Below are 21473 nucleotides of genomic sequence, written 5' to 3'. Positions count from 1 at the left end.
CAAAGGATTTGAACTAGGCTTTTAGGTTGCATAAAGGCTCTCTTTCACTGTAAATCAATTGATTTTATTTCTTTTGGCAACCGGATAACATGCATGCTTGTTCTGGAAGTGTATGCATGTCGAAATGGAAACTTGATTAAAAAACAAACAACTAGAAAATGTTACCATAAATCATGACTTTAAAATTGCCTGGCATGAAGTTAATCCCCCTGGACTAGTCTACACGCTTTGCCATGTTACTCCTGAGCAGCACAGGGGGACAGTATACTAGAATTGCTAGTCCCACTCCCAAATGCTGAGCATTTTCTTAGAGAAATCCAAACTCCTTCCCACCCACCCACAACCATCTGGAAAGGATGAATGTGTTGTGTACTCTCCAGAAAAACAAAGAACATGAAAGCAAAGGACAAGCTGGTTCTATCTGTGACTTTATTGGCTCCCACCAGCTTTCCCACAATGCCCTGCCTTCACATCTTTCCTCCCACAACACTGGAGGTGATAATAGCAAAGGCAAAGACTGCTGGATGATGCAGTGGCCCCTGCAGAGGGAGGGACTTTAATAATTGCTGCACAGCATACAGCTGAAGCCCAAGGCTGTAAAAAACAAACGTTTTCTTTTATACATCTGGTAGAAGACAGTGCCTGATCAAAGCATGCATCAGACAGAAGAAAGACATCCATGTGGTCACTGAGGTATGGGTGCAGCTTGGGGCCAGCCAGCTTTGCCAACATGCAGTCTAAGAGAAGCTGGCCGTCTACTGGAAGCGGAGATCTCCCTTCCCTAGCATTATAGGGCAGCCGGTGGACGATCGGTCGGTCAAGGCTGATCTTTGGCAGACGTTCAGAGAAGGGTGCTGGCAGAAACAGCCTTAGTCAGGAAACACAGAGAAGGGGAGAATCCTGACACACCTTCTCAGCAGGGGAAGGGATTACATGGAACAGGTCCCAGAGATCTCGTCCTTCGCTCGCTGTGACTATCACGAATCCCGCCTCTTCCTGGAGGACTTGGGCATTGCATTGTGCTTCCCATGATTTGAATGTCCCTGCTGTTGCTTCTGACGCAGCAGCAGCACCAGTATTTGACAGAGAAACTGTGCAAGAGCAGCTTTAGAAAGACATCTCCCCACCCACAGCTTCCCCTAAACAGATAGGTAGCAAGAGGAAGCCCAGCAGCACCAAGAATAAGGTGGGGAGAAAGCTCTCTGCAAAGCGTTTAGCACCACCTACTGTCCAGCTTTGGGACTGCCACAGGCTAAGAGAGTGGGGGGCCTCTCTTTCAAACTCCCCACAGCTGTAGGACCTTCCCCTACACAGCTGACAGTTTGAGGTTTAACCCGACTGATGCCAATGCTACCGGCCACTCCACTCCCCCTTTCCACTGCTGTGGCCTATGCCAGCCACGGCTCTGGTGGAAAGACTGGGAACCCTACCCCAGGGCTACCACTTGCTCCATCCAGTGGGAGAAATACTGCCAGCTACCCCAGAAGGTGTCTGATGGTCACAGTGCAAGGTGACAATAGCTGTGTATCAATGAGAGAGAGAGAGAGAGAGAGAGAGAGAGAGAGAGAGAGAGGACTATGAGGACCAGGCAGGGAGTTCAGCCTTTGGTTCATTGTTAGTAGTCCTGAGGGAGCGGCAGAAGGAGGTAACCCAGGTGGGGACAGAAGAACCATGGTGACCAGGCACGATCCACGTGCCGATAGCGTCTCATTGTGCTCAGGACAGACAGCAGTTGGAGGGCTTTGTGCTTCGAGCCTAGGAGGACACAAATATGCTGAAGGTAAGAACAGCCAGAGAGGGCAGCACATCCTTCCCTCCCTGCCCAACTGTTTTACATTCTATGATTATATATAAAATGATGGTGGAGGGCATTATTCTCGCTCCTGTTTTGTTTTAAGCTGTGAAATCACGTTGTCTAAAACAAATAGACCAAACTTGTATGGATATATTTATTAATGATATTATTTCTAATATATATATTAAATGGTTATACTTAATTGTTCACTTGATATTTTGTGAACTGCTTTGGGCACCGTTTTGAGGGCAAGTGGCGTAAATGCAAGCGGATGACGAAAATATATTGCAAGGAGAGAGGGAAAGGGCCATTGTTCTGTAATCCCAATTTGCAAACAGGACTGGTGGTCAAGGGTTAGATTTAAATCTATGTGAAAAAATCTGCAGTGCACAAGTCTGCCTGACCCTTTGGGATACCTGCTTCTCCCCAAGCTGGGCAGTGTAGTTAGTTAACCTACTCCTCCCTGCAGCTAAAAGCATTTACCAAACCCAGGAGCATCCAGCCTCCAGAGTTCCATATACAATAAAAGCTGATAAGAAAAGATCCTAAAGGCAGCTGATCTGATCTGGGCTCTAGTTGGTTGGTTTGGCTTTGGACTTCCTTGACGAGATTGTCCTCTTTTACTCACAAGGAAGTAGATTGGCAGAGTCTATGTGCAGGAGGAGGATCAGAAGCGACTTTGTGGGAATTGCCTCATCTTGCTCACCTGTTGTTGCTGCTGCTGCTGCCGCCGGTATTCCTCCTCGCTGGCCGACAGGGCCCGAGCCAGTGCAAGGTCTTCCTCTTCCTGGGCGCTGTTTGAGACACAGGACTGGATGAGTCAGGCATGCTGCACAATTAAGAATCTGTACCCCCCAGCAATTTCCTGGCACATTCCTCCCGAGATAGGGGAGTGATTTATTTTAACAAGAACTTGCATTCCCTTTAAATAATAAAAACCTCCAAGCAGAGGTCAGTATGTTGGTGTGCACATAGTGATCTCACCACATTTAGATCTGTATTTAATGCTTTGAGGGCCTAAGCAGCACAGACGTCTATGCTCTGCCTCCACAGCTGCAGGTAGTAATGTTTCTCAATACCACTTACTGGAAACCACAGGAGGACAGAGTGCTCTCAAGCCCGGATCCTGCTTGCCGGTTTCCCACAGGCATCTGCTGGACTAGATGGGCCATTGGCCTGATCCAGCAGGCTCTCCTTACACTCAGAGGACTGGAATTGAGGTCAACAGTCCTCTGGGCACATGAATGTTAACACAGCCTTCCCCCCCCCATCCATTCTCTGCCAGAGAGTCTCCCATATATGCAGATTCCAAGCAGGCAGCCTGGCACAGTGGCGCCAGTAAGATCTTGAAGCCAGCTGATCTCTGCAGGGCTGGCGCAACCGTGCTGTACCTGCAGGGTTGTGGTTGGGTGGGCACTGCCTCTGCTAGGGACATCTCCAAGGCTCGCTGCAGCGCTTCCTCCTCACTCTGAAACACAAAAGCAGATTCAGCCTGCTGTGGAGGAGCAGCAACTTGCAGCTTATAGGTACAGGGCAAAGCATATACCAAGACCAAACTAAGCCTCCTGATGTATATTGTACCCTACGGGGCATAGTTTGGTCAGAATCGAGTATACACTTCCAGAGTGAACACTAAAAACATTACTTCTGGTGAATGAGCCACCACAGCCCCTAGAGGGCCATGTAAATTTGTGCCCCAGACTTTTTAGACTCATCTGCCCATGTACTATCAAACCAAAGGGACGCATTGGTTGCAAGGTGTGAATTTTCTTTCAGCTCTTCTACCCCACTGTGGAGGTTTTCACTAGAGGGAGTTTGGGTGGGGGGAAAGGAAGTTTTACCAGCTTTCCCCTTTCCCCTGCAGTCACCAATACTGTCTTTCCAACCCTCTGGAGCAGACTTTCTCAAGACCTACGGGAAAGGAAGAACTGCAGAAAATCACCTCCCCCACTTCTGGCCTTGGGTGCATCCAGTTAGCAGAGTGCCACAGTGGACAAATCTGGACCCAGCCCACCCTGTCCCACCACAGCGACCACTCACAGATGCAGATTAAACAAAGGACATGAAGCGATATGTCCACTTGTAAGCTGAGACGAGGCTTACAAGTGAAGGCACCCACAAGACAATACATTATTTCTCTCTCCGTTTCCTGGCTTCTTGGTTTCATTTGTAATTCAGCTTAAGATTTTTGTTCTCACTTTTGAAGCTCTTACTTATTTGCCTCTCCTCCTGATCTGTCCTTGGTTCCCCACTGGATTCCATTCTGAACACTTATACACGACTCTTCTCCTTGTTACACCCAGGATTTCTTGTCCCAACTACCACCATCCTTTTTCTCTGGCTTCTTTTTAACACTAGAACATTTTTTCCTGCAAATATTCACAGTTTGTTGTTTCTTTACAAACAAAAACTTCTTAAAATGCATTTCCCCTGTTTCTGCCTGTCAGTTCCACCCCACCCTGCATTTGGGTCCTTTTAAACCTATTTGACTTCTAATATTTCTACGTTTATACTCAGGGAAGAAACCCATTTGTGTAACTGACAATGCTGTGTGTGTGTGTGTGTGTGTGTGTGTGTGTGTGTGTGTGTGTGTGTATCTCAGTGGGTTTAGGATTGCAGTCTTAAAACTGTTACTGTCTTAAACCAGGAAACACACAACTTTGTATTTCTGTCTTATTCCCATTTTTTCCTGCTTAAGACTGCAAGCAGTTTTGCAAGCCATTTGTTTTCTCTCATATTATATATTCTCTCACAGTATATTCTGGAATGTGATCCTAACAACATATAGCCACTTTGCAGCCATTTACCTGGAGAGTGGCATATGTGCAATGGGAAAGGCAACAGCCTGTGTTTAATGGTGAAAATGCCCAGTTTGTTGGCCAGGACTTACCAATCCATTCTGCAGGGCAACCACTGGAGGAGATATGCTTTGTGGCGGAGGAGGTGCTCTTGCCATCTCACTGGCTCTGTGTGCAAACAAAGAAGAGATGTCAACTGTCACTACTTGTGAGGAATGTAAGATGGAGAGGGAAAATCCCCAGGGATGATCCACCAGGGTCAGATTTAAAGCCTTAAGGAGCAGGAAGAGAAGGCTAAACTGGGATCTGGGTTTGGAACACGCACATACACAGCGATGGTTAACTGGCTAACTTATTTTCGTCCAAGGACCCTTGGTCAACCCTTGGGGGCTGTGGGTGCCATGGCTGTGGTCACCCCACACTTTTGCACACCTATACAGGCACACACGCAGCCCCACCAGCCTATTCATGAAGATGGCAGACGGCTTAACTGGTGGGTGGGTGATTTGCATCCTCATTAGGCAGAGGGGTTTAAATCTCTTCGCCCACCTGAGCACTACGTCTATTTTATTCCCCACCCCCCTTTCTCACTGTCAAAATTGGTGGTCTGGGCTGTCGCATGCGGACAACAATTGCTTGGAGGGCCATGAGATGTCTATGGGTTGGGTTGAACCACTTCCTTCTGAGACAAACCTTAAGTGGTAGGGAAGTGTCAGGGATCAAAACTATTACAGGCAGCAATAGTTGTGTCCCACATGTGCGTGACTGTGACAGCGTATTGCGCCGAACTCAGAAGTGACCCCAAACATCGCAAAAATGTCACAAAAGGGGGCAGGGGCGGAATGAGGTGTTTGCAGGCTTTTAAAATGGTGTTTCCAATTTGCGCAATTTCACTTAAAGCGTAGGGGACAATGTAGACTCGGGCAGTTATTGTACCTGCTGGAGGTTGGCAGAGCTGCAGCAGCTCTCGTGGCTCCGTTGCTGGGTGTAGTGCTTGTAGGTGCTTTGGCAGGTTTTTGAGCTCTGGCAATCGCGGCACTCCTGAAATGGGAAACACAACTCTTGGTAACAGGAGCACCTCTCTCGCCATTGCAGCAAGCCCTTCCCCCTTCCCCTGAGACTAGCAAGAATCCACTCCAGCACTATCCTTTCAGGGACAATGTGAACTGCTGCCCATCAACATCTGGAGGGCCACAGGTCCCCGACTCGTGTGCTGGAACAACCAAGGATGGGGAGGAAAGCACTGTCTCCTGAAGAATGCACACCAGCATTACTGCATGGCTGCAAGCGTGTGTCTGGCACATGCCAGCCGTTCTGCCCAGCCCAGTCCTCTGTCCCGCCTTTACCCTGCCTTGGAGAGGGAATGCCCAGGGCCAGCGCAATCATGATCCAGTGGGTGTCGGTGCTTGAGGCAGAAGTTGCCGTGACACTGGTCACACAGAACCTTCATCATCTCTCGTTGCTTGCAGCCAGGCCTCTGACACTTGTTGGTAAAGATCTAGGCAGATGGACACAGTTGTGATTCAAGACAGTTGGGGGGGGGAGGAAGGCACCCAGGACACATCTGCTTTGTAAATGCATACAAGAGACCTTTGCTCATTGCGAAGTGATCTCTCTGGGGCGCAAGCCTGGGCAGTGTGCATGGAGGTCCTGGACTGCCCAAATGACAAGGAAATGCCAAACTGCAAGCCTCTAACCAATGAGAAATTACATCCGAATTACGGTAGTCCCCAAGAATGGGCCTCCAGATGCTGCTGGACTACAACACCCATCATTCCTGACCATGGCCATGTTGGCTGGGGTTGATGGGAGTTACAGTCCAATATTTAGAGGGCCACACATTTCCCCCACCCTTGTTTTGAAGCTTGCTCTTCTAACTTGGCTGGCCCCTATTTGGCTTGTAGCCAGTCTGAACTTTGCAGCCAGTCTAAACTCACTAGTGCTACTCAGTTTGGATGCACAGCTCATCTGTTATCCCAGCCCTTCAGATACCCTCCAGAGAAAGACCCACAGAAATCCCAAATTGTGGGTTGCTCACAGTTCTGCCATTGAAAGGACCCCTAACCATCTGGACCACACTGCATAGGAACATAGCAAGCTGTGTTATATCAAGATGATTGGTCCATCTAGCTGATTGACTGGCAAAGACTCTGCAGGGTTTGGGACAGGGGTCTCTCCCCGCCTGACCTGGAAATTACAGGTACTTTTTTGTAAGAAAACACACACTATCACTGAATAATGGCCCCAAACCTGCTTGTGGAACCCAGAGTCCACTGGGACACACAATCCAGACTTCAGGGCACATCAGATTTTGTGTGTGTATATGTTTTAATATTATTTTATAAGGAAATTATATTTCTATATGAATAGAATATTTCTATATGCACACAAAAACACAAAATTAAGGTTGCATCCAACTGTTGTATTGTCCACCTATCTATTCTGATGGACTTAATGCAATGTGTCCCACAAGAGGCAGCAGAGAGGACAGATGAAGCCTCTTACCTTGCGCTTGCGCTGAGCTGGGTCCGATTTGCAGTCCTGGTCAATGTGTGCTCCCACCACAATGTCAGGCATCTCTCCCCGCTTGACAGGGATCGGGATGCTGCAGAGTGGGCACACAGGGACCTGCACATCCTGGGGACAGAACAGATAGAGTGCAGGTTACACAATGGCCCCTGGCCCACTCAGTATGAGAGCATACTAGATGCTGCAGGGTCTCCTCATCTCCTAAGGTGTGCTCCTGTTCATGGTTCCTTAGGGCCATGCCTTCCAAGGAGAGTATTCTGTTCTCCATCCGCCCCACCCCCTAATCTCCATGTTTATTTTCTAACTGACTTTCAAAATTCTGTATCTACTGAGCAGGTGCAGTTTTCACTGGCTGTTTAGGGAGATTCTTTTGCCCACTGGGATACTGTATAGATAGATAGATGATTGATAGATAGATATATGTAAGGTAAAAATAAAGGATCCATTGACGGTTAAGTTCAATCAAAGGTGACTATGGGGTGCATATAATCCCCAAATAATCTATTTTGTCCATCAGCGGCCCTGTTGTGGCTCCATTTCTGTCAGCACTCACCACCTAAGTTCACTATTAAAGAGAGTGAACATCGTCCCATTAAAGTGTAATATCCCATTACAGCCACTAGGAACCACTTGGTTGGCATTGACCCATGACAGGGCCTGCTCAGTGGTGGGTCTCCACTTGTGGAATGCCATCCCTAGTGAGGTGTATTTTTTTCTATCATTACTAACCTTCAGAAGGAATTTTTAAATTGTCCTGTTTACTCAGCTATCTGATCCTGAAAGCTACTATTCCTGGCAACCCTGAAATCATTGGCTGGAAGAAAGTTGATTGTTTCTAAACAGCTTTCATAATGTTTCTAATTATAATCATTTAATGATGTGTTTGCTGCACAGGGAGCCTTTGAACGAATAACTGAAGTAACAACAACAACAAACCAACAGTCCCAATAAGAAGCACCTCCAGAAAATGCTCAGATTTTGAAAAGAAACAGCTTCCTCCGCAGCAGGACAAATTCCACCCTTTGGCATAGACAAGGTCAGTGTGTTTCATGAACACGGAGAGGGCATCTACACCTGATGCGTCAGAGTGCCACAAGCGACCAGACTGTCCCCTCCAAGTTTCACTTACCTTCTTGTAAGCCGAAGTGCAGTTGTGATGGGCGTAGGCAACGTGGTCAGTGCAAAACAGCTGCTCACAAGCATCACATTTCAGGGGGAGGAAATCTGAGGGGCAGGAAAGGACAATACAATGAAGAGTTGCAGCTGTCTTCTCTGCAGCCCTACACGGGACTTGCTAGGTATCCTTTATTTTAAGCCAAGAACACACTGGATATGCAATCTCCCAAGAGCATAGGGGAAAGGTAAGAAAAGATCTGAGCACAATGACGATGCCATAGTAACTGATGACTAACAGAGACTCAAATAGGTATGCAACTAGGAAAATAAGATCCAGGCTACTCCCTTCTGCAGCCCCTGACTGCTGGGCTCAAGTAACAAGCTAATATCCAATTCTCCCCAGAACTCTTCAAATAAAGAGAACTAGGAAAAAGCTTCTACAAATAGGACAGGAAGAAAGTGCATTTATTTTTGTCTTATCGAGAAACTGAGCCAGAGCCAGATTGCATGGCAGGTGGCTGAGTTGGTAGAGAAAAACCTGGCGTGCAATAAAAGATTGTGGACAACTAAGCAAAATGTTCTCAAACATTCACACACACACACACACCAAGTTCTACACAGTAAGAGGGCTTCTACTTCAACAAACACTGGGGTGTGTGAACCCCATGTCTGGCACAAACAGTGGGACCTGTTTCAAAGCCCATCTGCATAAGAGGGCAGTTTACATTTCATCCTAGGTAGCACCCTCAGAAGGATCCCAATCCCTGACCATAGCAGTTTCTTGCATCAGCATGATGGGCTGCAATCCTTTCTGTCTGAAGCATGCAAACACAACTAGTATTTTCTAGCTAAAAAGCACCAGTGTTAATGTTATTACAGTGGGACCTCGGGTAAAGAACTTAATTCATTCTGGAGATCTGTTCTTAACCTGAAACTGTTCTTAACCTGAAGCACCACTTTAGCTAATGGGGCCTCCTGCTGCTGCTGCGCCGTCGCTGCACGATTTCTGTTCTCATCCTGAAGCAAAGTTCTTAACCCGAGGTACCACTGTATCTGGGATTCCACGAAGCTAGACAGATTGGTCGTCTTGTATGAGAGAGCGTGGCTGGGTAAGGTAGAAGTGAGGAAACCTGCAACTCTCCAGATGTTGTTTGTCTCCAACTACCATCCCATCCCCAATCAGTGTAGCCAATGGTTAGGGGTGGTGTAAGTAGCGACATATGAAGGACCATAAATTTTCCATTCTTGGTATAAGGGATGTGTGTTCATATGAGACAGGTAGCAAAGGAAGCTGCCTTTATACTGAGTCAACCTAGCTCACTGAAGGGCAGCCACTCTCCCAAGAGTTCAGTTAGAAGTAATCTTTCACAGCCATATCAGAAGATGCCAGGAATCAAACCTGGAACTTTCTGGATATTTATTTAAATAATTTATATACCACTTAATCATTAGCATTACTAATAAACCATACAAAAAACAAAACAATAAAAATGGATAATAAAACTTAACATAAACCCAAACACTACCTTAAAGTATCTGCTGGGATGAGAAAGTTGCAAACATGTGTTTGTAACAGGAGCAGGAAACCAGATTTTAAGAATTTGTATTAAAGTAATTTGGTTTGATTTGTAATAATTTGGAAAAATAATAAAAAATATTTTTTTAAAAAGCAAGTTTGTCATATGCCTGAAGTTCAGCAAGAAGAATGTCTATCAAATCTCAGTTGGGAGAGAGTTCCATAAGCTTGGATTCACTATAAGGAATGCACAGCTTCTAGTAGGTACGAGACATTCATCTGAACCATGGAAGACAACCAACAGAGACTCCCTGAAAGATTTCAGTGATCAGACAGGGATGTAGGGGACCAGCTAATCCTTAAGATATCCTAGACCCAAGTAGCTAAGGGTCTTGCAAATTAATACAAGAACTGTGCACCTGACCAGTAACAATAATTGCTCAGGGAATTTCACCCAAAGGGATAACTGTAACCAACAGTATTTCATCTAACTTATGGTACCAACATTTTTCCTGGCTATATAACCCTAACCTTAACCCTAAACCGAGCCAGTTTCCTCCTCTTAAAAACGATCTATTAATGGGCTGGGATCCTGTTACCGAATTAGAATGTTTACAGCTAATTAAAACACTCAAGAATGGCAAAGCTCCCGGTGAAGATATGATTCCTCCTGAGGTGCTTAAACTAAATGCCCAGTGGTGGGCTGCTTTTTTGGCCCAACTATTTACGGTAATAAATGATACACGCAAAATCCCAGAAAATTGGAAACTGAGCCTGGTAGCCCCCATCTATAAGAAGGGCGACCCCCAAGACCCCTCAAACTATCGCCCCATAAGTCTCCTGGACATTGTGTATAAACTTTATACTCGCCACCTGTTAAATAAATTGGTTGACTGGGCTGACCACTCTAACTTGCTTAATCCGGAACAGGCAGGGTTTAGAAAGGGCCATAGTACAATAGGCCATTGTTTGGTATTACAGACAATGATAGATAAGTATACAAAGACACATAAGAGCAAACTTTTTGTGGCTTTTGTAGATCTTACATCCGCTTTTGACTCAATCTGTAGGGACAAATTATGGCAAAAACTATATGACACAGATATAGATGGACGACTTTTCAAAATACTTAGAGAGTTACATACAGACATCACAGTTAAAATTAGAACTGGGATGTCAGGCAACTATACTGACCCACTGCCACTGGGGAAAGGGGTTAAACAGGGCTGTTTGTTAGTGCTGTTCCTCTTTAATTTCTATATAAACGACATTGTTCAACATATGGCAAAGTATAAGTCATCAGCTCCTGCCCTGGAAGGCAAACACCTGAATATACTGCTATATGCTGATGACATGGCGGTCATGGCACTCACTCGAAGGGGCCTACATAGCATGCTGGAGGGGCTCGGGCCTACATAGCATGCTGGAGGGGCTCGTAGCTTATTGTTCCCAAAACTCTCTAAAGATAAATTATGATAAAACAAAAATTGTGGTATTTACTAGAGCTCGCCACACATTCAGATGGTCTTTAGATGAACACAAAATTGAACAATGTCTTCTCTTTAAATATCTTGGTATCACTTTCCAAGCTACATCTAGCTGGCTTGCCCACTTCAAGACTGTAGCCCTTCTAGCACGTAGGACAATTGGTGCTCTGCTCAGCTTTTTTTATTCGAGGGGAGGGCAACTGGTGACCCCGGCACTAAAAACTTTTGTTGGAAAAGTGATTCCCCAGATGTTATACGGAGTAGAACTCTGGGGATGGAATCAGAAGCTGTTAGAACGGCTTGAAATCTTCCAAAATTTTTATCTCAGAAGAATTCTAGGCCTCCCTCAGAGCACTCCGGCAGCTTTCCTAAGAGTGGAAGTAGGATTACCCTCTGTGTCTGCCAGGGCCCACTTAAGATTCCTGCGTTTTTTCACCAACCTCATAGATGCCCCGAACACCTTATTGGCTAAACAAGCCTTTGTATCATTACAAAATAATACCACTTGGCATAAAAATCTACTAGACATTTTATCTAGATACAACCTACCTGAGTTTAATACTCTCAAATTGTGGAGCCCTGATAAAGTTCGGGAATGTCTTTTGGGAAATGATCTATAATGAAATTAAGAAGGTACTTAAGTGTACCTTTCACAAGAAACCAGAGGCCTTTCTCCTGGGCATGGTGGGCCAATTGGTGGCAAGGAAAGATAGGACGTTTTTTATGTATGCTACAACAGCAGCAAGAGTTCTTTTAGCAAAGTATTGGAAGACACAAGAACTACCCATGCTGGAAGAGTGGCAGACGAAGGTGATAGACTATATGGGACTGGCTGAGATGACTGGCAGAATCCGTGACCAAGGGAAAGAGACGGTGGAAGAAGATTGGAAGAAATTTAAAGTTTATCTTAAGAACTGTTGTAAAATTAATGAGTGCTAAAATGTCATGGGTAATGTAAAACAGAATTGCAGTGACAAATAATTGGGTAAGAGGAAAAAGATTAGAAACTGAATTATAAGTATTGAAATTAGGGGTTGCTGGAAAAGTTTAAAATAGGGATGCAGAAAAGGGAGGTATGGGGAAGTCGTTTGAAACAAGGTTCAAGAAAAAGAGGTTAAGAAATTATACGTGTTTATATGTTTGTTTGTTTATGTGTTGTTAGATGTTAGTTGTATTGTGTTTTAATATATGTTGGAAAATCAATAAAAATTTATTAAAAAAAAAAGTTCGGGAATGGATCTTTGAAAAAGACGCCTTTTTGGATTCCACTAAGATAAAAAACTCTGGGTTTTTCTACTGGTTCCCTCGAGTAAAAGCAGTCAAAATCTGTGCCAACTACTTGCCGGAGATCACTGATCCCACCCTCCGGAGAGCTTTTACTACGGCACGGTTCCAAACATTGCCAACTGCTTATTTGACCGGTAGATACACAAAAACCCCAGTAGAACACCGTTTATGTCCTTGCCTTATGAAAATTAAAGAGGATCTCACACATTACCTCCTCTATTGCCCCATTTACTCGGGCTTTAGAGACGCATTGCTGCAAATTATACCCAATTCTATAACCAGTCCTGAAGATAGAGTAAAATTTTTGTTAGTTGATGCAAACCCATGCATCACCCATGTGGTAGCGGTTTTTGTGATGAAGGCCATGAAAGCCAGGGAAAGATTTATGGACGACAATGTAAAGACCCCTTCATCGTCTGTTTAACTCGTTGCTCGTTTTCCCTCGTTTTCTATTCTGTGGGAAGAAGGTTTTGTTGGCATAGTATGTAATGAATTTTAATATTTTTAACTATTGTAGTGTTGATGTTTGTGCACAGGCATGGTCCTCACAATAAATGGATTTGATTGATTGACCAGTAACATGTAACAAGCTAGTACACATTTTTAAGCACCAGGGTTATGTTCCTGCCTCCATCAATAGCCCACCCATAGCAGTCTGCAGCAGCTTGAGCTTCTGAAACAAGCACAAGGGTAGCCCCACAGGCCGTAATCAAGAATTGAGGTTACCAGTGCATGAATTACCACAGCCAGGCTATCCCTATCCAAGAATGGCTATTGTTGATGCACCTGCCATAGCTGGTAAAATGTACCGTACTCCTAGCCACTGAGGCAATCTGAAACTCAAGTGACAAAGATGGATCCAGGAGCACCCACAAACCTGTTGTTTCAGAGGGGGAGTAACCGGCAAATGGCTCATCTCTCAGACACAGGAACCATCTATCTACAGTACCTCCATCTTTCCCAGGGTTTAAGCTCAGTTTATTTGCCTTCATCCATTCCAAAACTGCATCCAGACAATGTTCCAGACCAAACACAGCCTCTTGTGTCTCAGATGTTACGGAGAAACAGAACTACTCCAAACAGCAGCAGAACCATGCCCTGTGGCACAGCATAACCAAAGGACCATGGGACAAAGATGCAATCTCTCAGTGCTATTCACTGGACATAGCCCTGTACGCAGGAATGGAGCCAATGTAAAAAGTGCCCCCAACACTCATCCCACCATGCTGTTCCCGGAGGACACTGATCAATGGCTTCAAAAGCCACAGGCTGGGAGACAGAAGCACAGGCACATTCCACTTGTCCTGCTCTTAATAGGGATCATCTATCCAAGTAACCAAGGCTTATTCAGTCCCAAAACTGTGCCTGATTCCAACCTGAGATGGATCCTGATCGTCTGCATTCTCTAGGAACTCCAGTTCTGCTCTGCCATCACTCTCTCTGCCACCTTGATCAATAATAAAGCAGTTGCTCTACCACTGAGCTATGGCCTTTCCCTTAAAGGTAGAGCTAATGAAAACAAAAACAAAGACTGTGCAGTGTGCTATGATCATTAGCACTTGCTCAATTTCTTCTGGGAATGAAATTTATGCCATTACTTTAAGCACTGAAGCAACTTGGGACACCAAGATCATTTATAATTTGGAAAATACCAAGGGTGCGTCTCCATAGAGATTCACCTACTCACCTGTTAGCTTTCAACATAATTCCAAGTACCAACACTAATATACCACCTAAATGGAGGCAAGCCCTTTTAACATGCTGTGCCCCACAAGCAAAGCATATGCTGGAGCCATCATGACATGCTATCCAAGCTGCAACATACTACCAGCATAACTTGAGCATGATGACAGAAGCTATTTCAGAAATTTTCTAGCTAGTTCCTAGAAGTCATCAGTACTTACCAAAACAAGATATGAACTGTTGAGAAAACAGAAGCCCTTGAAAAAATCAGCACAAATCTGCCTGCTAACACTTTCATGTAACTACAGCTCCACAACATGCTCAAGGTTCATTTCAGTGGAAAATTTTTGCGTAGTGTGCTTAGCTTCAAAACACATCCCTTGGCTGAAGGGCAAATCTGACTCAAAAACAAGAATTCTGATATTCAGCCCCAGAACACACACTCGTAAGCAGACGCAGAAAATCCAGGCTCCCACACTCAGTAGTACAACCTGTTATGAAACACCACGCTGCTCTTTGTATTGGGGGGTAGAATGGAAGAATTCTGATGACTAGTCTGTATTTGTGTCACAGCTGCAAACAGAGTTTTGCTTCTCACCCTGTTTTAGTGGCTGTTGTTTACTACCTATCTTGACACAGTATTTCGTCCCTCCTCATCCCACCCCACCCGTTTTTACCTTTGTCCACTTAGCTCGGAACTGTTTGCACAAACTTGCAAAGACTCTCCACGATCTGACAGGAGCCTTTCCCAGCCCAGAGTCGAGGGACTGAACACGAGAACCTCTGCCAAACTATAATCCTTCCCAATCCCAGTCCCTTGACCTCAGTTTAGTTCCCCAAGGAGATAGAAACCAGGAAGGGAGTCCATGTGAGGCATGCAGCTAGAGACAGATTCTCACCAAGGCGCTTGCAAGATGGTTCTGAGCAGTGGGCACCTAAATCTGGAAACTCCATGGCGCTGCAACGGGGCTGGAGTCAGCGAGGGATGAGGGGCAATAATCCTACCTGCTGTGGGAAAAACAGGGTTAGAAACTGCAGGATCAGAGAACAGGAGGGTGTTTTCACCAAAGGAGGGAGGAGATGCCGCAGCACCCACGGGGACAGAGTGAGAAGAAAGAGGAGGAGGAGCTGCAGCACCCATGGGTGCTTCAGCAGCTAACGAAGGGGCGGGGGGCATAGCACCCAAACGGTGTGGAAAGAGAAGGGAGAACAGCATTGTCGGCTAAAGATAAGCCACATAGCAGGAAGGAGAAGAAAACAGGAGAACCCATGAAGAAAACAGGAGAAAGCAGGGAGGGGGACAGATCAGTACCAAAAACAGCAGGTAGACTCCGCCTTCTCTGCTGCAAACAAGGAAACCTTGGCTCTTCCCACCCCACCCACTTCCGCTCCTAGGCTCGGTGACGTCATTTTGCAAGGCGCATATGGCCATGCTATGGACATTCGAGAAATTCAATCAGACATTCCTTGTCACTAGCCCCGCCCCGCCCCGGGAAGGAGCCCCGTTTGCCTTAGCACCGCGGAATGTTGGGAAATGTAGTAGAACGCTGGACGCGCTTCCTGGATCCTAAGCCGCCTTCTACACGCCTAGAAGTGGAATGGCGCGGTGTATGATGGTAGCTGAAGTCACGCGTTGCGTAGTTCCCGCTTTTTCCTTATGCCGGGCAGTTCCGTCAGCGTCCCTCATACGCTTGAGTGAGGGGAGTGGGGCGGGGTGCGCTTGAAGCCGCCGCACGCGGCATTCTGGTCCCGCCTCAGCCGGAAGTGTCTCTATGGTGACGGCGGGAGGTTCGGGTTGGGCTAGAGGGGGCCAAGCCACCGCCCGCCCCGGAGCCGGTAAGTCGGGAATGGGGCCCCGTGGCCCCCAGCGCCGGGTTGCCGCTCGCCTGTCCCTCCCTTCCCGTCTCCCTTCACGAGGGTGTTGGACTCCGCGCCCAGGCGTCCCCGGTCCTGCCCTAGAGCGAGAGTTACGTGCCGGGCTCTTGTTCTCAGGCGCTCACACGAGGCGCGAGACGACACGCGCTCCGGCGACTGAGCTCACACGAAAGGCTCGCGCCCTCTAGCGCCTTTTCTTTTTGGCCCCAGGCAACGTCGACACGTGGGGACCGCCAGTCTTCCTCCCCACATCCCCGATGGCGGGTTGGGGAAAGTTATATTTCTTTCTTACTACTTATAGGTTTACGGAATGGGGGTTTGAGAGGAATTCATGGGGGCAGATCTGGGCGCAGCCCTTCATCAGGCTCAAGACAGAAAAAACGTGGCCATGTGAACGCCTGGCCTTGGGGGGGTTTTCGTGGCTAAGCGTTCAATGACTGGTCTTCCGTTCTTGTGCAGGTTTTATCTCGAAACATCAGACCCGTGTTTGGAGTTCACAGCCCAATGGTAGACTCGTTCTGCTGGTGAACTAGTTCTATTCCTGGGTGGGCCAGTTCACAAGTTACATGTTGCAAGCATTTTACCAGTGTACCATTTTGTCAGCTTTTTGACTGCTAGTTTGATATAATCAGTTGTTTATTTTTATGCTACCGCTTGTCTGTTAATAAAGCAGTATTCTCTCAAAGCATGACCGGTTTTGGCATAGTCATCCCTTGGTCTGTTAGGTCATTATATCACACACACCCTTTAGACAATTGCTAATGGTGTGACATTGATTCCATTTGCTTATGCTAGCTGCAACATTTAGGGTTTTGAAACAGATGTAGTTCAGTATATTAATGGCCCAATCTCAGAGTTTGAAAAGGAGGTATTCCTGACATGTGCTGCACTCTCTTTCCTGAATTATGTCATCTGTGCAAAACAGCTGAAATAATATGCACATTTGCATATTAGGTAACTCTTAACAGTTGTGGGTAGTACAACTTGAAGACATTCCATTTTATTGTATTGACTGGCATATAGCTTAATTTTGTCATATATTCCTAGTGCGTCATTTAGTAAAATGTAATTCTAAAAACCAAGGTTCCCTTCCTCTGCATTTTCTGCTGTCTTGGACTGTCCCAGTCATTGTGATGTGTTCAGGATTCAGTTTCTTGCAAGTCAACAGTTACACAGCTTTGCTCTGATTGCTGTTTTTGTACAAGGATTTTTCCAGGTGGGTTGTGTGAAAGTCATTTTCCAAAGCTATAACAGTGCTTCTCTACCTCATCTAGCATGTTTGTTTCTTACACATTTTATTTCAGTTTTAAGTACTAAACCTTATTTTTTTCTGTACAGTAGTCAGTGCCGACTTCCAAAACCTATGGGGGTATATCTAATGGTGCCCCTCTATGAACAGAAGTGAGTCTTTCCATTATCAGAAGGATATGTGAGTCAGCAGAGGCCTCTGCTAATGGAAGATAGAGACTATTTTCATTGATTTCCCCTAGTAGCCCCCACATCACCTTCTGTGCTGTTCCACCTTTCCATTAGCAGAGGCTGGATCAAAAACTCTTTCACAAATGGAAAGGAACCGTGAGGGGTCATGCCTGCAATGCAGGAATCTCAGCTAAAGCATCCATGACAGATGGCCACCCAACCTCTGCTTAAAAACCTCCAAGGAAGGAGAGTCCACCACCTCCCAAGGGAAACCATTCCACTGTTAAACAGCTTGCTGGATCAAGCCAACATGGTCCATCTAGTTCAGCATCCTCTTTCCCACAGAGTCTAACCATTTACCTCTGAGAAATCCAGCAGCATGACATGAAGGCAAAAGCCCTCTTTTATTGTTCCCAGCATTCAGTATTCCTGAGTTTAGCAATGCTTCTGGTTAAGAAAATATGTGTGCCTGTTTGTGGTTCATTGATCGGTCTGCCTGACTTGTCTGCTTTGGGATTTAGTTTGCATACTTCTCTTGTGCAATAAGTGTAGTGCTACCCACTGTTACTATTTTTTAACATTTAGCATTTACATTACACCAGCAGTGTACTTAGTGCTAAGCAGAATAGGCAAAGGATAGTCCCTGTTCAAGATTTTACAGTCTACATTCCATGAAGAACACTTGGGTAGGGACATGTGCAAATAGTAAAGATGACCAAGAGGGGACTAGGAGATACTTATTGAAATACTTTATTGCAGAGGTGGATCCTGACGAAAGACTCAAGAAGGGGGAAGTGTCTTGACACACTGAAAGGTGGAAGTTGCCTTTGGGTGTTACGAATTTCATGGCTAGAAGAAAGAGCATGAGTTAGAGTACTCTAAGGTAAAGAGAGGGGCTAAGGCAACTTCTGTGATGAAATAACCAAGTGGCCTTAGACAAGCTGTGATTTCTTGGTCTCCCCATATCTGCAATATCGGGAAAATAATACTGTCCTATTTTACAAGATGATTGTGAGACATCTCATTAAGGTAATGTATGCAAAGTATTTCAAAGCAACATAAGAACTTAACTACAAGTGAATTCATGATCTGCTTTAGAGACTTCAGTACCCTTCTCCCAGGGGTTTGGCCAAGAAACCTTAACGGTGTTTAAGTTAAGGTTTCTTGCCCAAACCCCTGGGAAGGTAAATAGTTGGAAGTATGTACTACTAGTGTGGGGCTGATGCTGGAAAAGACAAGCAACTCGGGAGAGAGTTACAGGGGCGATATGATCATGGGGAGATGAAATTGGAAAGGTGGGGAGGCAACTCAGGACTAGATAGCTACTTGTTCTTAATGAAATACAGATATGGGTTTGTATTTGGTATAAAAACGGCCAGACAGGTGAGTGTTCTTTTACTATCAGCTGGGGTAATGGAAAATGCAATCCATCTTCAAAATTCATTTGTCTGTTACCCAGTTCCCTGTCTTGTACAGTTACGTTGTGCACTCTTGTTAAATTATAAATGACTAGGCAAGTTGGGACATGTTAATAAATTCAGAGATATACTTTTCAATATTACTGTGAAGCGGCTTTCCATATATTTTATTTGCTTGTTGTTGGATGCTATTGCAACAAATGGAAATCCCTGGTTTTCTTGCTATGTTTTAGGAAAACTCGCTCATATTCACTGCTTCTGCATCTGGCGTTTCCATCTTCCTATTAGTAGCATAACCCACTCATAAATGACATTCTCAGATATATTTCCTCCTGCTCTCCTCCATTTCATTGGTCAGGACTCAAACAAGCAATTCGAAGCAGAATTCCATTACAGGCTTTTGAGTTTAATGTTTTGGTGGCCTGATGGTGAGTTTTTGCCATTGCTTTTAAACTAGTGTGAAAAGCGCACCACTCCTACAAATCTTTAGTACAGTAATAACAGAAAAGGGAACCTTTGGAGTAGCATTTGTAGTGGTAGTTCGTTGGATGGAGGCAATAGAAGGCATTAATGCATCCTTATGCTGTTTTTGAACACGGCGGGGGGGGGGGCGGATGCTGGTAGCTTTAGTACTAATCATATTTAGATTTTGAAGAGCCAGCAGCTGCTAATTGTGCAACTCTTCTTAGAAGAGCTTTCGGACCAGTAGGCAGTTCTGAGAACTACTATGGTGAGAGTACTCCTTGGAGAGCTCTTTGCTGTGAATAATAAATGGGAATTGAAGTTTTATTTCTCTCGTAAATCAAGCTGGACTTGATTCGCTTGATTCGAGTACCTCTATTATGATCAAGGGAGTGGTGTGCCACCCATGTGCGAGACTGAGGCAAGAACTGTGCTTTCAAGAAAAGAAGAAAGTGGTTCTGTGCCAAATTCAGCAGCTGTTGTTCAAATCCTGTTTGTAAGTAACAAGTGAAACTTTCTGGGGTTGCCATGGTATGCATGGCATACAATTTCACATAATCGTTCTGCGGCATACTGTAGCTGTTGTTTGGCAGTGGGTCATATTTGCATCAGCACTATAGCTAATCTCTTTTAAAAGCCCAGTTATGAGTTGTGTGGAAGAAAGTGCTGTTGAGAGCATCCTGGTATATTATTCTTGACCCATAATAATATTGAAGACAGGGAGATGCTCAGATATCTTGATAGGATTCTATGCTTTTGATGTGCCAAAATTATTTATGCAGAATGCGAACTGATTAGGTGATGAGAGAGGAAGGAGGAGGTGGTATGGCATTTGATTCAAAGTTTGAAACAACACACTTACCTAGGAGCAAGCCCTGTTGAACATGTATAGTATGTATAAAAGTGTGTTCTGTGTATTTTTTTAGGGTGTGCTTTTTTGTCCTGATGACCTTTTTCAAGGTGGTTTAAATTATTTAGTTAGTTAGTTAGTTAATATCCCACTCTTCTTCCCAAAGGAGCCTAGGATGGCAAACAACAAGTGATAAAACAATAATTCCAATATGGATTCAGACAGCAAAATATCTCAATTCAAAAGGCTGGTTGAAAGAGGAAGGTCTTGAGTTGGCATCCAAAAGACAACAGAGACAGCTCCTGTCTGATATTCAAGGGGAGGGAATTCCTAAGGGTAAGTGTCACTGCACTAAAGACCACCTGATAAGATGGTATTTGTAGGAGGCCCTCCCTTGCAGAGTACAGTGATCATTTGGGTACATAAGAGAGGTAAGACAATATTTCAGGTATCCTGCTCTTAAGACAGTTGCTTGCCTTTTAATGTCGCATCAAAAATTATCACTTGAAGTGGACCATTTCCCTTCACCATAGGGCCTGTCCTTCATGGATCTATTTTGATTGAATTTTTAACTAGGTTGGATGAGCCTCCTATGGAAGATCTATATAGGAATGGTTCTGGAGAGGGGATAGATGGGCCCTGAAGAATTTTCTGTGTTTGAAATTGTATAGTCTCATTTCTCTGGTTTTTCTGTTTTTGGTCTCTCAAAATACCTTGAGGATTAATCAGCCTTCAGAACTTGCCTGAGGAACAGTATCTGGTGGATATCAAGCAACACGTTTACAAAATGAAATTCTATCTTGCCAAGTTCTAGGAACTCAGTGTAGTCTTTGTTTTTCCCCTAATCTGTGTGTAGGGCTTAGATGTCACTACAGATTGGAGATTGTTGTTGGGTGTCGACTTTGTAATCCAATACAGTACATGCAGTGTATCAAGTGCTGCCTTCTGAACTGGAACACACCATCAGAGCTGTATCAGCAATTCATGGGAGGGAGGATGGATGTGTATTGGACACACGGTCCTTTTGCAATGAGTAACAGTATCACTTCCCACCTCTTGGTTCTCAAGTACACTAACCTTTGATAAACTTTACGATTTTAGGATAGGAAGGGGGGGTTCTAGGATGGCCCTGCAGGGTGGTGCTTTTGATGTGACGGCTCACCTGAAAGAGGGCAGGAGTTGTGTGTCACACTTCAGCATGTAGCCTGAATGGTAGACAAAGTCCTGTTCTAGAATGT

The 21473-nt window shown here is 45.1% G+C and overlaps 2 protein-coding genes and 1 long non-coding RNA gene across 22 annotated transcripts in view; 1 reads left to right on the top strand and 2 right to left on the bottom strand.

Moving 5' to 3' along the window:
* Window positions 1–412: 412 nt before the first annotated feature.
* ZFAND2B (zinc finger AN1-type containing 2B) lies at window positions 413–15932 on the bottom strand. Of its 6 annotated transcripts, none has more exons than XM_083575693.1 (10): window positions 15795–15932; window positions 15111–15212; window positions 8252–8346; window positions 7099–7230; window positions 5940–6091; window positions 5530–5634; window positions 4686–4761; window positions 3187–3263; window positions 2502–2589; window positions 413–1755 (listed from the first exon to the last, which is right to left on the bottom strand). In XM_083575693.1, the coding sequence occupies exons 2-10, from the start codon at window positions 15163–15165 to the stop codon at window positions 1717–1719; spliced, it is 819 nt and encodes a 272-aa protein (XP_083431819.1). In that variant the 5' UTR covers window positions 15166–15212; window positions 15795–15932; the 3' UTR covers window positions 413–1716. The 6 variants fall into 6 exon arrangements, with proteins under 6 accessions (XP_083431819.1, XP_083431818.1, XP_083431816.1 ...); XM_083575692.1 differs by having other exon boundaries at window positions 15111–15216; window positions 15730–15845; XM_083575690.1 differs by lacking the exon at window positions 15795–15932 and adding an exon at window positions 15524–15681 and having other exon boundaries at window positions 15111–15219.
* The window catches only part of TTLL4 (tubulin tyrosine ligase like 4), a 29691-nt gene continuing 24125 nt past the window's right edge, over window positions 15908–21473 (top strand). For 7 of the 14 annotated variants that reach the window (XR_014539403.1, XR_014539404.1, XM_083575286.1 and 4 more), the window contains exon 1: window positions 15908–16047. The gene's annotated coding sequence lies outside the window, so the exon portion shown is untranslated. Of the gene's footprint in view, window positions 16048–17137; window positions 17303–19639; window positions 19882–21473 lie in introns of those variants that run through there. The other 7 variants (XM_083575284.1, XM_083575281.1, XM_083575291.1 and 4 more) reach the window with 4 other exon arrangements.
* On the bottom strand, window positions 18240–21457 carry LOC310744397. Of its 2 annotated transcripts, none has more exons than XR_014539557.1 (2): window positions 21398–21457; window positions 18240–18354 (listed from the first exon to the last, which is right to left on the bottom strand). It is a non-coding gene; the product is annotated as an uncharacterized lncRNA (long non-coding RNA). The 2 variants fall into 2 exon arrangements; XR_014539558.1 differs by having other exon boundaries at window positions 21313–21403.

Source organism: Podarcis filfolensis, assembly GCF_964270895.1.
Source record: "Podarcis filfolensis genome assembly, chromosome: 1".
Classification (NCBI taxonomy): domain Eukaryota; kingdom Metazoa; phylum Chordata; class Lepidosauria; order Squamata; family Lacertidae; genus Podarcis; species Podarcis filfolensis.
The sequence above is the reverse complement of the archived record's forward strand: the minus strand, read 5'-3'. Positions and strand labels throughout refer to the sequence as shown.